Genomic DNA, 17,500 nt, shown 5'->3' on the forward strand with positions numbered 1-17,500 from the left:
CAGGGTGGGAATTGAACCCACGACCTTCGGGTTAGATCTCCGCCGCTCTACCGACTGAGCTACAAGGTCAGACGGGAGCAGGCCGTGGGAAGTGAAGATGTTAAAGTCACGGCAATGAACATGTACAAGTACAAGGAAAGGTTACGTTTATACAAACGTTGGTTAGATTCTTTCATTGATCAGTTCTTTCACGGGAAACACATGAGCCCAACGAATTGACCTTCTCCCAACTGAGTGGCTTCATAACTCAGTTGATAGCATTGCACCGGCATCTACAAGAGACAATTACTACTATCTTTCCAGCAGTTCAAATCAATGGTTCATCTTCTATGTAAACTGCGAACGGAACGTCTCGATCAGAGCAAGTCATAGAATGCAATCTGCGAAATGTACCGACTCAACAATGTACATTAAAGTAATAATCAGTAAATTTGAAATAAAAACGTTTCTCTATCATCACTGAGTGTCCGAGCAAAAATAGGGTGTCAGAGCAAAAATGACGTAAAAGATTTGTAAATTAAGACGGCAGGCAAAGCAGCTGAGGCGTTCTGCCAAGGTCGAATTAATGAATTCATTTATGTCATTGCCTTGTATTTCTTACTTAATATGCCATGATTGAAATACCCACTTCGTATGGAAATTAGGCATATTTTCAAAGTCTCACCCTCCTGCTTGTAACGCAAAGCCAGAGATGCATGTTGGCTTGCCATAGGTGGCCCAGTAGGACGCTTCTATTCGTGCGCGCGGTACAGCTGAGGGCTCGGGTTCGAATCACGCAAGAGGCCTAAAACTATCCTACGGAGTTGTAATTGTTTCCCTGGATCCCCGATTTGTGAGGCTTAATTCAATTTCCGCGGGGTTTGCACATTTGTACCTTGGTCCGAGAGGTTTCTTCTTCTTCTCGGATTAAATTTAGCCGCGAAGCGGAGACAACGGACGGCGACTTCTGGTAACTCATTTCCATGCAGACACCAACTGTCAAACGCTTTAAAATCATCTATTCAATGATAATCATACTATCACTCGCTCGTCAGCCATAAATGTGACAAATAATCTACACCTTCCCCTCGGCCAACCAATCAAATTGAATTTGCGTGGATATTAAAATATCAACTGGACTGGTTGGATCACCGCTGCTCTACCGACTGAGCTACAAGGTCTGGTGGGAGCAGGCCGTGGGAACTATAAGTGCTACACGGCCAACGTTCAAAACGTAACCCTTCCTTATACTTGTACATGTTCATTGCCGTGACTTTAACATCTTCAGTTCCCACGGCCTGCTCCCGTCTGACCTTGTAGCCTAGTCGGCAGAGCAGCGGTGATCTAACCCGAAGGTCGTGGGTTCATTTCCAGCCCTGGTCAGAGTTTTTCTCTGTCCTTGTGTGGGCCCATTTCTATTAGTAGGGCTAACGCTCATATGGTTCATATGGGGTACAAAACTAGCACTTCTCATTACACTCTAATCAGTTAAGTCTGTTGAAATAAAGTGCGACACGGCCAACGTTTGTAAAAACGTAACCCTTCCTTGTACGTGTACGTGTTCATTGCCGTGACTTTAACATCTTCACTTCCCACGGCCTGCTCCCGTCTTACCTTGTAGCTCAGTCGGCAGAGCAGTGGTGATCTAACCCGAAGGTCTTGGGTTCAATTCCCACCCTGGTCAGAGTTTTTCTCTGTCCTTGTGTGGGCCCATTTCTATTAGTAGGGCTAACGCTCACATGGTTCATATCGTGTACAAAACTAGCACTTCGCATTACACTTCACATTACAGTCTGTTTATCAAAATTGTGGTCAGGTCCGAAATAGGGTAAGGATTTCAGGAAGCGGGCCACACACCCCTACGACTGGTTTTAAGAAATGGTATGCTTGTGGAAAGCCTATGGCATCCCACGTAAAATGTCATGCTCAAGAGAAACAAACCGTGCAACTGTTTGTGGCATGGTAACTAGCGCATGCTCAGGGGTGATAACTGCCTAGCACCTTCCGTTTTTTTCGTGAAATACTAGTAAATTAGGGAGCTTTTAAGCACGCGCGGTTATGAGACGCGGACGGCAACCGGAAGAGAATATTTCGCGTTCCAGGACATTGGTGTCTCCCACATTTTTATACTAACTATTTCCTAAAGGAGAAAAGATACTAGGCAATGCAAATGTAAATGTGGTTGTGTGAAGACAAGTTAAAAGGGAAAACAACTCACTTCCGGTTGGCGTCCGCTTCTCAACTTGGAAAAGTGCGTTGAACTTTCCACGACTTTTTGAAGCTTGTTCCGCATGCTTGCGTGTTTGTCTCCATGTAAACTGCTCTATTAATTGTTCATAAATATATGCCTCTATATGAATACTTAAATGGTTTTCTCTGATATGATGGTTTGTTCTAGGGCGATGATCTCAAAAACGAAGACCAAATCTTTTTTCGAGATCAATGATTTACCTCGATCTTTTTTTTGCTGTATTATGTAACCATAATGACAAACAGAAACAGATCCGTGCAACCGTGGCATGGTAACTAGCGCATGCTCAGGGGCGATAAGTGCCCGGCTACTTCCGCTTTTGCTTTCTTTCTTCGTGAAGATACGAGTCACCGAAGGTAAGGTAAGCGCAGTTTTGTTAATTTTCTCGAACCATCGGTAGCCACCATGAGCAAAGCTGTTAATGTGACTATCATAAAGTTTTTTGGTGGCGTGTTTTCCAAGAAATAGACGTTTGAAATGGGCTCGAGCTGTTCGAACTCAGCTACTATTTTCGCTCCTCAGACTTAGGGTGCGTTCGATTGACCGTATTCCGGAATAGGAATACATGGAATATACGTTAGAAATCCTTCGTTTTTACGGAGATTCAAATTTAAATTGTCACATATCTACTAAAATTTTATTTTAAACACATTTTTGTTATCCTTGCTGCTTCGAAACGCGCCAAACATACCGTTTTAATCATCACTCCAACGTATTCTCATTCCGTAATAGGGTCAATCGAACGCGCCCAAACTGATTAGAGTGTAATGAGAAGTGCTAGTTTTTGTACCCCATATGAACCATGTGAGCGTTTAGCCCTATTAATGGAAATGGGCCCACACAGGGACAGAGAAAAACTCTGACCCGCCTTCTCAGTTTGCCAGACGAGTGTATAGACTTATTCCAGTAATTCCCAATCTGGAGGACAAAACAATGGTTGTTCTCTTCCCTGAGAGAAACAAACCTTTCCAATGCAAAACGATGTAATAATAAATTATTGTTTTGTCCTCCAGATTGGGAATTAACTGAAAGGGGTCTATTCCCTTCGGCACAATATTGGCCACTGGACAGTGATGAGATGAATGGGGATAAATTTCGGGCAGCTGGTTGCTCTGAGAAATAACTACAAATATCACAAAACATCGGCGACCTACCTACAGGATACGGCCAAATCGATATTTTCGTCCTCTGACTACTATATCTGTCTTTTTTCATCTTTGTTGATGACACTAACATATTCTTCAAACATAGGGGATATTTCTGAAATTGACAATAAAGTTGACAGTTACTTGTCATTGACCAAGAAAAGCAGTGAGGTTTCTATCAAATAAGGTCAACTCAGACTCACTTTCACTCATAGGGCAGGTAACTAAGCACACAACTGTAAAATGGACTATTGTGGAACTCCTCTAGGACAGTTACCGGTAACTGGCAAGATGACACCGGTGCAACCTGTAATGTGCTACCATTCTAAGAATATGTGCGAGTTACTGGTGACCAGAATGGAGAAAAGCTAGATGGAGATTTCATCGGCATTGATACCTACGGAGGAACGAGAATAAAAGTGCTAGGCTCTATAGATCTTCAGTTTAAAGATCTGTGAGGAAAGGAATACTCAATTCGGATAGTTGTTCACTTGGATGCAAATCCCTTACTGAGCTTGCAGACTAGCAAAGATCTTGGAATTATGTCATTTCCCAGTGAATATGTCGGAGCACTAGGTGCCAAAGGGTGTCTTGAAGGCGAAATCATCAAAGAATACTGAGATTTAAAGACTGCGTGGTGAAGTGACTGATTTTCTTTTCTTTCTTTTAAAAGAAAGTGGATGTATTGATGTGATTTGACTAAGAAGATTGTGTGACATTGAAAGAACGTTCTAGATTGCTGACTAGTGGTAGAGTTTTTAGGAGTCGGTAGTTATTTATACAATGTAAGCCTTGAGATTTGTGATATTTACAAATGTATATAACATTAATCACTTAGAATGTTCTTAAGAATACATGTAGCGTAGCACAACCTACATGTATATAAGAGAGTTTTGTGTGTGTTGTTGTTGTTGTAGTTTTATATCCTTTGTTAAGTGAGTGAGATAGCCATCCATGAGTTAGCATTTGTTGTCTTCTTTGCGCAATACCATTGACCAGCTGTCCTGCTGATGGATCAATAAGTGTCTACTTGAACTTAACAAGAATGATAATTATCTGTATTGGAAAACAAAATGTACAAGCGAATAAGGTCTATTGAAGTGTCAATTATTGTTATTGTTGTTTCCATTTCCGGAGTCCACATTTCTGGTTTTCCTTATGCAAAATTTTTTCCAAGTTGTATTAAAATATGTAGGAAAAAACGTCATCAGCATTCACTCAGATGGTTTCTCTCGCACTGAAGTTAAATTGAATGCACTTGGATGCACTCCAGACTTCTATAAGGGTCTCATAATTTGGAAACCACGTGTAAAAGTGAGTATCAATAAGGCTTTTTGACAATCTCTGGAGCCAAAACATGAAGGCATATTTTTCTTTGAAAAAAAAAAACCTCCTTTGTCATGTGTTCCACCTCATAAGGTCTTAGCAAACTAGGGCCCATGAACCTATAGCTTCTTTGAGATCTGGAGGAGCTATGAACTGAGGCTGCATATTACTACAGCACATGTTATAAACTGAGGCTCTTGTAACTTGTTGCATATACAAGGCTGCTGCCAAAGAAAATTTTAAAGGAGCCCTCAGAGCTAAACGCTGAGAACTCAGGAGCCCAACATATGAAGTGAAAGGTGTTGCTGTGAAAAATTAAGGTGCCCAGAGCTATTCTTTGGGAGCCCCAGGCTACCGGGCTCCTGTTAGGCAACAGCCTTGATATACTATAGCACTTTTTTCTCGTTTTTCATCTTACAACCTCTGCTTTCTTCTGTACAACTTCTGCTTTTTTCCTGGATCAGCGTTGATAATAGCTACAGTCAAAGCTCTCGCTGCGACCACTCTCGTAAGCGACCAGCTCTCGTTACGACCACCAATGTAAAACCCTGTTTTAAATGGCACTTAAACTCTCTAATTGAAAGCTCTCGTAAGCGACTGTTCCTGTAAGTGACTGTGACCACCTTTGGGATTACCCTACTGGACTTTCTGATTGTTTTTAACCCTTTCAGCCCCGTGGGGTTCCTCATTGACGAGTAAAATCGTCTGGCGTTAGACAGAGTAAAATCTATAAGTGGCACTATTGGGAGTGAAAGGGTTAAGCTCTTGCAAGCGACCACTCAGAGTCTCATCTATGTATGCGAATGCTTTAATAAAAAGACAACCCACTGCGCTGAGCATTTGAAAGAATGTGATTGGCATGACAGACCTGCACCGGCCTCTCTTTTGTACCGGTTTGTGGTTACAGATACTTATGAAACCTTCAGTTCACAGTTTTGCTTTAACAAGCATGTGCGACTTAGAAGGTCTTTTAAGTATGTTTGCCAGCAATGGCTAGTTTTCAATAAAACTCCAGTTGCATGTCAGTATTGCTTGAAGGTTTGACACTGCTGGGTTGTATGTTGTGACAAATGGTAAAATTTTCTCAGTGGTTTTGGCCTTTTGTTTAAGAGCAGTCTGTCTTCCCTAAAAAAACGACCTCAGACAGCGTTCTTTCGATAAACTGCTTAGGGTAGCCTCGCTCTTCAAGGAGGGCTTTGAATGTTTTGAAATGTTTTGGCTGGGAATGTCTGATAAGGATATTTTGGAAGATGTGAGTGAAAGTAAGAAGTTCCCAACCCTGAATCTTCAGTACCATCGATAAGATTTTACAAATTCCAGAGACTCTTGCTGGAAGCTCTCATAAGTGACAATCCTCTATTGTTTATGATTTTGTCGCTTACGAGAGCCCATTCTTGTAAGGGACCAGCTCTAGTTGCGACCACTTTTTCGAATTCCCTTGGTGCTCGCTTACGAGAGCTTAGACTGTAGTAACAATTTAGTGACCCAAACTAATTAAAATATCCCCTGACTGCTTTTAAAGGATAGAGTTGAAAAGTAGAGTAGTATATTGTGATTTTGATCTTCATTATGTCTGCATTATTGGAAACTAGGCCTCACAGATGATGCTATTTTTTCTTACAGCTAATGTGAATCAACAGTTTAAAAGATGGCAAGTGTGGCACCATCATTTTCATCCACTAAGGAAAGAACAAACTATGCACGGTTGTGTCGTCTTTTAGTGGATGTTGGAACTCAGGTGGTTAGAGACACCTTTGACAGGATACATCCCCCAAGCTGTCTCCACTGGATATTGGCCGGTAAGTTACCTACATTGCAGTCCCTGCGAAAGAGGAAGATTTTAAATGTTACCCAGTGGGGAAGGCTGTTCCCAGCTATCTCATCATCAGTCTCATCAGCTAGCTTTGACATTACGCTTCTGGTGGTACTGCTGAGGAACATTTGTGGCTTGAGTGCCCCTGCCAGCACTGGAAGCTGGGACATCCTTCCCCATGCTTCTGATAACAGCATTGAAGCCAACATAGCAAGAATCAAGTATTACAGAAACAATGTCTATGGTCATGCAACCCAGGCATCTGTTGACGAGCCAACATTCCAAGCATTATGGCTTGAGATCAGCAATGCACTGTTAGCACTTGGATCTGCAGCAAGTTATACATCTGCAATAAGCCGACTGAAGACTGATTGCATGGATCCTGATGTTGAAGAGCGCTATCGTGAGTTGCTTAAAGAGTGGAAGAAAGATGATGATAGCACCAAGGACAAACTTGAACAACTTGAAGGTACACTACCTTATTCATTGTTAAATTCAACCACATTTGAGCCTTTGATACTTCGTATTTTCTGTGCACCAGTCACTTTTGTTCCTCGAAAACAGGAAAGAGCATCATAATGTTACAATAAGTTAATTTAGATTGATGGCTCTAGAAACAGCTCTTGATCCTTGGCAATAAATTCAGTGAACTGAGAATTGATATTATTTCTGAAAGCACATGACAAATTCAGGAAAAAGAAAATTGAACACTACATCCGTTCAGCTGGCTTATGAAGTGGCCTGTATTACTACTTTCGCTTCCTCCCACTGGTACACTCTACCACCACTAAGAAAGGCCATTCAGCTTGAGGAAGTAATTGAATTTTTGATTCACTCATTTTACTTAATTTTTTTGCGAGCTCCACTATCTTGATGATTGTGATATGTAACAGTTGCTTAATTGTTCTGATACAAAGGGCTTTTGAATGATAACATCAGGGCAACCATAAAATGTCACAATTATTACATGTATTTAAGATGGCCAGGAAATTATGTCGGATACAACTTAATTTTTTTTTAATGTTCAGGGAAATTTGATTGTATGGACATCATTATTGTGGGTTAATGTTATTAAACCCCTGTCAGATTGTTTCCGGACTCTAAATTTTTCGCTTATTACACAAGTTTGACCATCAAAGATGTGTATTACACAACTTTGACCGTCAAAGTTGTGTAATAAATGAAAAATTTAGAGTCCGGAAACAATCTGACAGGTGTTTATTAATTTTTTTGCTGGAGTGGAAATTCCCTAAAGCTATTGAAACCATTATTCCTACTGAGTTACTGTGAGTTTCTGGCTTTGTGGGCTTAACTTTCTCATTTCTATCTTTTTTCATTACTTTCTCATGTTTTTCTTTTTTCAATAATAAAGAGATGCTGAAGACACAAGGAGTGCACACTCAGGACCAACTAAAGGAGATCCAGGGTAGGTTGAGAAGAGTCGTAAGGAACTCTGCTTTAATGGGCTTTATATTTTGGCTGGTAAAAGACATGAACTTGTATGTTAAAGCAAAGGCAAGAAGTAACCCACTTCCTTTATTGGCTGTTTTGAATCACTTGAGCAAACTGTGTAAAACAGAAGAAAGCATTAGGAAGGTTAAGTTGAACAAAATAAAATGTGTGAATTCACTTAACATCAAAAAGGCTTCAACCAAAAAATGAAGGTAAATATGACAGTAGTGTCATATTAGGTCATGGTGATGGTAGATTAAATGAGATACCTTTAGTAAGAGTTTTTTATGTGGATAGTTTAAGGACATCTAAACATTGTGTATTATCATTATGTGTATTAGAGCGATTTTCAATTGAGTGTCGTAAAACCAAAACCAATTAAATTAAAAACCAATTACTCAGCCAATCACAAGGAGAAGTAAAACCAAAACCAATTGTAAACAACTACCCAATGAAATACAACATTGTATCACTCTATGGCGTCATGAAAAAACTAACCAATCAACAGGGATCAAATATCCACCACTGAATTCGCGAACTTTCAATCGCCGCCATTTCTTTATGACTGTGAATCGTCGGCCGGGCTTTTGAGATTTTGAGAGCTGTATTTAGATGAAAATGGCATTGGAATAAATGCTTTGGAACGGAAAGATGTTGTGGTGGGTATCATTATTTACGGGAGCGGTATTTGGGAACGTAGATACATGTTTTTCCCCACTTCGTGCCGTAAACGCAAGACTTCGCGTTGGCCTCCTTCAGGAATATTGCTGGCCAGCTTCATTGTTCGGTAGCTTACCAGCTCGTCTTCGTCTTCTTTTGGAAGAACTACTTGGGCGGTGTGATGTAAGTTAGGCTAATATTTCGTACTTCGTTTAATATTTTGCTTTATGCTTTGAAAAGTCTCCATTGAAATTCTCTGCTTTACGGGTCACAACTCAGGGGGATGAGTTTGTATTCTTTGATGAAATTGCTTTTGTAAAACCAAATTATTCTCAGAGCCATTCGCGGTTGCCGATAGTCTAACAGACAACCGGAGAAAGTACCCATAGTCTGGTTCTTTTTTAAAGGAAAAAATATACATGTATTCAAACGCTGTGTAGCTCTCTGCTGACGGCTAGTGGCGAACGGCGTCCTTTTGGCGGGAAAATCGTGTGACCGCTCCGTAGCTAGGGCGAAACAATTTTTTTTCTGTTTGGGTCACGATTTTGTCTTTGTTGTCTAGTATGCCTGGCCCACATTTTTGTAATTTTTGTAAAAACCATGGGGTCTCAACAAGGGTTACACACGCTCATAGAGCGAGTTGCCCTTGGAAGGACTGTGTCTGCCTGAATTGTACCAGAACGCGGCACAGAAATTCCTATCACCGCAATTTGAGGAATATAGAGACATCCACAGTCACCAGCACCACAACAACACCGGTCGCTGCGGTCGCCGGAACTCTCGGAACTGTTTCCGCTGCTAATGTTCTCGCAGTAGCAAATTCTGGACAAAAAGCGAGTGCCACTTCGGTTGCGGCTGCCAGAGCCGGTAAGTAAACTGTTACTCTACTAGATATTTCATTAGAATTATCGTAAAGATTGACGAACGGAAATGAATTTTTTTTCCTTTTACTATGTTAATGATAATAGATGAAAGAAAAAGGGATAACCGTTCACCTGTGGACGGCTAGCAAAATGGTTTCTACCTCTTTCTCGATACAGTACGGTGATGCAAACATCTTCATTTTCGGTAGGTTTGCAACAAAGCTTACCTCAGCCGTGCGACCCTCCTTGGTCTGTTTCTTTAAGATCAAAAATTATGTATTTGAAGGTTGTCAACTTGTGTAGCTGCGGCTACCAGAGATGGTCAGTAAACTTGAATTATCGGTAAAATGGGTGAAGGGAAATGCACTTTTCCTTTTACTACGTTAAGTTGATAAATGAAAAAGGGATGTAGACCTGTGGAGAGCAAGCAAAGTGTTTTTACCTTTTTAGCAGTAATGCAAATATCTTCTTCATGAAGAAAGGTTAAAGCTTAATTATTATTTTTTTGCCATTGAGATATGGATTGTACTAAATTCGTTGGTGAGCCTTTTCCTCAATATTTTTTACACTGCGTTCAGTTTTGTTCGTTTTTACCCTACATGTAGCTAAAGCAAAGCGTTTGAAGGATGAAAACAAAAATGAGCAAATGAACAGATTTGTCAACAATTTCATGGCAAATCTCTCAGAAGAGGAGAAAAAGCTGCCATTCCTAACCAACCATGCAAGGGCTTTGAGGGCCTATTCAGAAGGCAGTATGCAGAGGGTAAGTAAATAAAAGGAAAAAAAGTAAATATAAATGTATTGGTTGCTACCTTCTATAATGCATATTTACCCCATGAATAAGTGCTGTCTTGTTTTTCCATGTCTAATAAGTGTTCAAAAGTGGTGTTTTTTCTATTTTTGGATGATCAAATCCATAGCATGGTGCTGAAGAACGAAACGTAGTATTAATACAATTAAAAACCATCTGATTGTGGCCCTTTTAGATGGATAATACCCGCAATTTAAATAATTGATATTTCTTGTTGTTTACTATAAATGACATTTTTATGCACCTATCCTTGTTCCCCCAATCCCCATAACTTTTGTGAAGGTCCATCCCGAAACCAACTTTAATTTCCATTTCGCCTGGATTGTATAACAACCTTCACAGTAGGTAGTAATAGAATTGTGATTTACTAGTGCTCTTGATGTGAGTAAAATGTCATTATCCTCCTGGAGGATGTCAAAATTGTTTTGGAGGAAAACATTGTTAAAGTGTGTTCTGAAAATCAACGGATGCGTTAATTTATATAAACCTTTATTTTAAATCGTGCAGACAGAGAACCATGGGCAGGTAACAGAAAGACAGCCGTCAGCAGTCATGGCCCTCACGCAACTGGAGGCAGCCTTTCCTCACATTCCCTTTACAACTTTGGAGCAGTTGTTCAGGGAATGTGGGGAAAATGTAAACACTGTGCTTGACCATCTGACGACCAATGAAGCAAGCGGCCAGGCTCAATTACAACAACCCATGTGTACTATGACAGTGGATGATTGTGAAAACCTCCGCCGACTTTCAGCTTTATTTCCACAGTTTTCCAACATGCTGGATGATTGTTTTTCCTCGTTTTCCTTTGATTTTGGTAAAACTGTTGATTTTTTGGTTAGTCTAACTTCATCCTCAACTGGCTCGTCATCATCACCACTATCTTTATCATCACCATCATCACTTGTGTTAAGTTTTTCTGGTGCAGAAGACTCCCTTCCCTCCTCTTCTGCACTTCCAGACCCCCTGTCAAGCTTCTTAAGTTTTCCTGAAGGGCACACAAGTGGCAGAAGGCCATTCAGGTGCCCTCACTGTGGGTACACTTGTGAGGCACAGGATTTCCATTTTTGCCCACATTGTGGGCACCCTCTGGATGGTAGGCCCCGCCTTTGAGCTGTGCAACATTTCTTCTCAACGTGAAAGGAGTTTTTCGTCACTTTTCCACCTTTCCTTTGGCAATACATTTGTGAAAAAATACACCCTCTTCTCTTCACGTTTTGGACATAAGCAGATTCGAACTGCTAGTCCATTGACTGCTTATTAAAGCTCAGCAATTATTTGCATCATTAAAACAATGAGCAAGCGTAGTTATATGAGAGTATGGGTACTTACTTCATGAATTATAGCACAGTCAAGAGTGTGGCTTACTGCTGTTTAGTTTTATTGTGGTAGGTTGTATGAAAAATATGAAATCCTGAACCAGACCCAGACAAGTTAATTAACATTGGAGATGTTTTGAGTGTGTCACTGATTATAATTGTCCTGGCAAGACTTTTCATTTCCGTATGTTAATTCATTCATTCATTTTTATTGTCGCTTTTTGTTGGTCTGGTTCAAAACTTTTCTTTGAGAATTTACATTTGAAAATTTGAGCTAGAATTTAAGCTCGAGTCTATATGTGCATCAGCATAAAAGAATTTTCTTTTTTCAATTTTGTTTCTGGGGACTTTAACACCAAACATGTATACATACGGATGTCTCATGGTTACAGTGCCATAAGATCATTCTGAACAATGACAATCTAAATAGCTTACAAAATGTTAAACAGCTCAGTTACATTCAGTAGTTCTTTCGGGGTAGTCCACACTGACTGTTGACTGGGTGGGCAGTGTTTTGTTCATCACCCTTTTAAAGTGAAATTTCTAGCCCTTGACCCTGAAAGAAAAATGTACTCAGGGGTATGGGCCCTGGGAGAGCATCAATTTCTTTTCCTTTACACTAAAAAGGATTAATTTGTGAACTTTTTATTGTTCATGATTGTTGATTTCAAGAAAACTTAACTATTGCTGAGTTCTTGGAAACTTCAAATATAGTGCTGGGGAGCTCAATTGGGTTTTGGAGGGCTGTAGCATTTGAAGCAATCATACTTCATACTGTGTCTGTCAGGCTCCATGGATAACGCTATCCACTGGATAAATCACTATCCATTGGATAGTGGAATTGGTTTCGCTATAACTTACCCACTGGATAGTTATTTATCCGGTGGATAGCACTATCCATCATTTGAACAACTGGGGCCAGGTGACTACCGGTATATACTGGTGAGTGTTTTGTCATGGAAGGATAACTGACATTTCCAAACTAAAGTTGTAAGGATAGAACAGAAGGTAGTGAAGATCATTTTAAAAAAAGATTGTAGGCTTGTGTGGGTAAGCCGATGTGCTGTGTAAGCTACTTGTGAAATTTTATATTTTTTCCTATTTTTTCACGTTTTTCCTATTTTGTTGTGGTCAAATTTCCAATTTTTCTATTTTCTTGAGCTGATGTGCTGCTTGACACCCTGAAAAAAGCTATTATATCATGACGTGCCATGCTAGATTGTTACCCTCTTGAAAGAGAACATGAATTAGGATGAAGCTGCCCGAGAAAACATCGCATTACCCTGTTAACTTTCTGCTTTTCATCCATTTTTCTCATGTGTGTCCGTGAAATACAAGTAGGATTTTGAAAACAACACAAAATTTTGGTAAGGTCTACTGCATTTGTGAAAATACAACCAAAATTACCTGATATTAAAAATCATGGAAATTAATTTTATCACATAAGCCACAGTCTGCACACCTCCATTGTCAGACGCTGTGGAAGTATTAGCACAAAAGGACAAGTGGGGCAGTACACTTAAGCTTATATAAAACCTGAAGCCCTGAATGGTCATTTTATAAATAAATGGCTGCAATCGTACAACAAAGCAAAGAAAAAGAAGATAATAAATGAGTGCTAATACAGTGGCTACAGATTTATATTTGGAACACACTTACCTTTACTAGCTGGCTTTCATTGGCATTGGTTGTCACAACCTTTGTCTCTTTTAATGGGTGAGTTATTAAACCTGATCTTGCAAAGCTTTCTGTCAATATGGATGGCACACAGTGGCAATGTGCTTGACAATCTTTTGTACCAGTCTTTTTCAACCAAAGACTCCCTCACCTCCCCAAAGTGGGAATGTAACGCTTTACAACAAGGAGACACATCTTATCTACCACCCCCATGCAAACGTGCTTACATGCTCCTATTATTCCCCTATCTCCATCGGGTGATTGCAAAGAAACAGTCGACAACTTTTTTGGAGGACATTTAAATTTAATGTTTTGGTATTATGTAATGAAATGTTGCAAACATTATTTAACATTGCAAGTAGAGAGACTCTCAAGTTGCATCTTGGTAAACTAAAATCCACAAGTTCTCAAGTCTGAAGCATTCCAGCAAAAAATTGCATTAAATATTTTCAGTTCTCATTCTTCAAACTCATTACATGTTGGTGGTTCTTTGAGAGCAACTACAATGTCAATTTTATCACATATATCCTTAACATAAAAGGGTTGGCAAATAGTAAAATCCAAATTATGTATGTAAGTCTGAGACCTTAAGCACAAAAGGTTGTTACTCAAAGGTAGGAAGGGGCATACAAAAACAAGTCTTGATGACCCATTGTAAACCAAAATTCTCTAAAAATCATTTAAATTATATACAGAAATTCTGAGATCCATGTTTTCCCTGCTACTGTTTGCCACCCCTTTTCAGCACATATACATTATTCTGAAAGGGATCAATTATTATTGATCCTTTTTAGAATACAATGTACTGTCAACTTTTTGTACCCCAGCCTCTCCATCCACAAAAACAAAAATGTACCTTCCTCAATATAAAAAAAAAGAAAAAAAAAAGGAATCATGAAGTAACCAAACAAACAAAATTACAAAAAAAAAATTGATTTTTTACATCAGTTCATATTGTGTAATGACAGTTGCAGTTTTATGATTGTCATGTCAGTAGCATTTAGTTCTAATGACATTATCAGGAAGGGATCTTTCAACCTTAAAATTTGCTTTTTACTGTACTACCAATCCAATTCACCTCTGTGTTGAAGCAACAAGTTCATCCACACATTTTTAAGCTCAAAGTTTCAATCGAGAAAATAATTATATGAAATCCTGTGTCATAAAAGACGAAAGGTTAGTTGACTTTTTTGTAGACCCAAAACATATTTTGAAGTCATTTGTTTAAGTAAGGAAATACCAGTAGCATTGAAAATGTGAAAACACTGCTCTATTTCTACTTTAAGACTCACTGCACCATTTTGGAAACAAGCTTTCCAAAACTGCTCTTCAAACCAGAGGAGTTGAAAACTTTGGCATAGCACTGGCTTCACAATGCTCAGGGATGCAGAGGTGGTAGTCTGCAATCTGGCAATTTGAATGCCTCATTACCAATAAGGGGAGATGGATGAAGGAAACCTACTTAGGGGACAGGCACAGATAGGTCGCACAAGAGAACAAACCTTAGATTTTCTTTTCAAATTTTACCAATTCAACATCTTTTCAAGAAATTATGGTCTAAACTCAAAACTAAACCATTTCAAGAAGACATTTGGCCACCTACCCTCACCCCTCCCCCACCACACACACACTAACACACCCCTTTTGATAAGTCCTATTTTGCATCCTGTACTGTAAGCTAGACTATTCCAATTTATATAATAACCCAAGTTATTCACGGATTTTGATGGGTTTCGACAAAACACTGACCCCCGGTCAACTGACCCCCTTACTGACCCCCCTACTGACCCACTATAAAATCAATGGGAAAATGAATACTGCTTACTTAAGCCTCAAAAACCCTTTTTAAACAGCATTGTTCAACAGTATTTAAGTCTAAGCACCCATTTTAAAAAGGTTAGCTTACATGAAGTAATCGGCCATCACAACAATAATCGAAAACTAACCTTTTTAAAATGGGTGCTTAGACTTAAATACTGTTGAACAATGCCGTTTAAAAAGGGTTGTTGAGGCTTAAGTAAGCAGTATTCATTTTCCCATTGATTTTATAGTGGGTCAGTAGGGGGGTCAGTAAGGGGGTCAGTTGACCGGGGGTCAGTGTTTTGTCGAAACCCGATTTTGATTGGTTCTTGCCTACGATCTATTAGAGGACAGACGCACGATTGACGTCACCATCAGCTTTTATGCGAATAAAGTTTAATTCTTTATTATATAAAACAAATAGATTCCATGTTGCCGTGCGTCTGTTCAGTAATAGATCACAGAAGACGTCAAAATGTGGTAAGAACATCAGTGACACACTCGGCTATCGCCTCTTGTGCCACTTTTTTGTTCTTACCACATTTTGACGTCATCTGTGATCTATTACTGAACAGACGCACGGCAACATGGAATCTATTTGTTAAATAGAATGCAAAGGGTTCGTAATAACTACTAACTCATAACTTGCCAACACTTGCGGTAAAATTTCTGGACGCTGCGGACATGAACTTGCAAAAATGCATTTACAATGGCAAATGACATGTTGGCACTGAGTAGCTCAGGCCATCTCCTAACATACACTTTGACACTACCGAATACAAGTTCGATTGGGTTGAAGTCATAAGAATACGGTGGTAGTTTAACAAGGGTAATGTTCTTAGGTGCTAAAATGTTTATTAGGTCTCTTTCATTGTGAATCGAAGCATTGTCCATTACCAGGAATGAATCGCGTGGAATTAAAGGAACAAAATATTGTGTCATACCGTAGTTAAACTGAAGTCTGTTGAAGCTTCCGTGGATAGGGTATGCTCCAATGATTCCGCTGTCGTAGCCGATCACACTTAATACTGACATTTTCACGCGTTCGTCTCCTCTGTTCGTGACTACGGGAACATTGCTATTTGTGTGGCACCGTCCAGTGGTTCGTACCCCATTAACGAGTTGAATAGCAGTCTCGTCAACAAAATAAAGCTTTCTTGGGTCAACAGTTCTTCTCCATTCCACAAAAGCCGTTCGTCGAGCTCTGTTCTGAGGTGTAAACCTTTCCAATGGTACCTTTGCTGCCTTGTGTCTCGTTAAATCTAAACTGATAAGAGTTCTGCAAATTGTAGGAATAGATGGAATTTCAGCTACAGGTAAGTTTAGGTCGTCTCGAAGGGCTTTCTGGATTTCAGTGAGATACATAAATGGGTCGTGTGTAACAAGTGCTTCCAGGTAGGCCACTTTCCATGGCGGCATAATCGTGTGCGGTGAACCTCTTCCTCCCGGGTCAAAAAGGCCAGTCGTCAAAAACTTGTTGACGATGTTTCGCGCAGTGTCGTAAGTACACATGTTCTCCGCTGCAGCAGCACCACAACTGCCAGTTCGAAGATAGGATGCGGCAATTTGGTATCGCTTCTGCAAGGGAAAAGCTGCTCCTTTTTTGTAAACGCCACCATGCTTGTTAATTCTCCACGCCATGTCCGTCAACACAACATTCCGCCGACCGTGTAACAAAACCAAACCAAAACAAAACTTTCGGAAGGCACATCAAATCATAGGTCTAACAGAACATTCGTCAAACAAAATACACAACGGATGAACGGAAAAAAAAAAAAAAAAAGAAACGAAAACGTAATGCTATCGTTACACGCCAATTTCTTCCCCGCTTTCGTGATGTCGAGCAATATCTTTATTGGTTTTTCTTCCTAACTTGATTGGCTGACAAATCAAACCTCATCAGTGATTGGTAGAAAATTTTCGCACACCCAATAGGAACGCACAGAAAAACCAAACCAAAACCAAAACCAAAGTAATTATCTAATTACTTTCGACACTCAATTGAAAACCGCTCTATTATTATTATTATTATTATTATTATTATTATGGAAAAAAGCATATTGCTGACGCTGTCATTGCCAACTAAAATAAACTCTATTTTGCAGGCCATAATCAGTGATATGAAAGCGAAGTTCGTTATCATACCCTATTTAAAGTCACGTAGTGCGAAGCTTGTGCACATGGCCATGCAATTCATGCTCCCGTGATGCCTTTGTAGGCTTCTGGAAGTACGATATGATCGTTTCCAGCGTTCAGGTCCAAAGTAGAGTGCCAGGCTTTGAGGAACAGTTGCTTGTGGTAATTAGCTTCAAAACCAACGACCTTGACATTTTCAAAGTTCATGTTGTGGCTGAAATGGTGGACATGGCTTGCAACTTTAGAGTTTTGGTCAAAACCCATAATTGCC

At 39.8% G+C, this 17,500-nt stretch overlaps 4 protein-coding genes across 4 annotated transcripts in view; 3 read left to right on the forward strand and 1 right to left on the reverse strand.

Annotated features, from left to right (window-relative positions):
- LOC137983644 (NLR family CARD domain-containing protein 4-like) overlaps window positions 1-17,500 on the forward strand; it is a 104,119-nt gene that overhangs the window by 77,641 nt on the left and 8,978 nt on the right. The window lies entirely within an intron of this gene.
- LOC137983445 (E3 ubiquitin-protein ligase DZIP3-like) overlaps window positions 2,554-17,500 on the forward strand; it is a 17,139-nt gene continuing 2,192 nt past the window's right edge. The window contains exons 1-3 of the mRNA XM_068830631.1: window positions 2,554-2,591; window positions 6,325-6,983; window positions 7,887-7,940. Of these exons, the coding sequence (XP_068686732.1) occupies window positions 6,350-6,983; window positions 7,887-7,940 (688 nt within the window). The 5' untranslated portion in view covers window positions 2,554-2,591; window positions 6,325-6,349. The remainder of the gene's footprint in view (window positions 2,592-6,324; window positions 6,984-7,886; window positions 7,941-17,500) is intronic.
- LOC137983446 (uncharacterized) lies at window positions 9,190-12,507 on the forward strand. The gene is made up of 4 exons (XM_068830632.1): window positions 9,190-9,493; window positions 10,095-10,252; window positions 10,808-11,393; window positions 12,404-12,507. Exons 1-4 carry the CDS (start codon window positions 9,190-9,192, stop codon window positions 12,505-12,507), a joined length of 1,152 nt encoding a protein of 383 aa, XP_068686733.1.
- Window positions 14,713-17,046, reverse strand: LOC137982509 (uncharacterized). The gene is made up of 2 exons (XM_068829603.1): window positions 15,406-17,046; window positions 14,713-15,037 (listed from the first exon to the last, which is right to left on the reverse strand). The coding sequence occupies exon 1, from the start codon at window positions 16,732-16,734 to the stop codon at window positions 15,727-15,729; it is 1,008 nt and encodes a 335-aa protein (XP_068685704.1). The 5' UTR covers window positions 16,735-17,046; the 3' UTR covers window positions 14,713-15,037; window positions 15,406-15,726.

The sequence above is a fragment of the Montipora foliosa genome, chromosome 13 (assembly GCF_036669935.1).
Source record: "Montipora foliosa isolate CH-2021 chromosome 13, ASM3666993v2, whole genome shotgun sequence".
Classification (NCBI taxonomy): Eukaryota; Metazoa; Cnidaria; class Anthozoa; order Scleractinia; family Acroporidae; genus Montipora; species Montipora foliosa.

Excerpts from the sequence above, each read along its gene's own strand:
- LOC137983446 (XM_068830632.1), top strand. The coding sequence starts at position 9,190 with ATGCCTGGCCCACATTTTTGTAATTTTTGTAAAAACCATGGGGTCTCA. Across the intron at positions 9,494-10,094 it reads GGTTGCGGCTGCCAGAGCCG|CTAAAGCAAAGCGTTTGAAG; the intron begins GTAAGTAAACTG and ends CCCTACATGTAG. Across the intron at positions 11,394-12,403 it reads TTGTGGGCACCCTCTGGATG|GCTCCATGGATAACGCTATC; the intron begins GTAGGCCCCGCC and ends TGTGTCTGTCAG.
- LOC137982509 (XM_068829603.1), bottom strand. The coding sequence starts at position 16,734 with ATGGCGTGGAGAATTAACAAGCATGGTGGCGTTTACAAAAAAGGAGCA.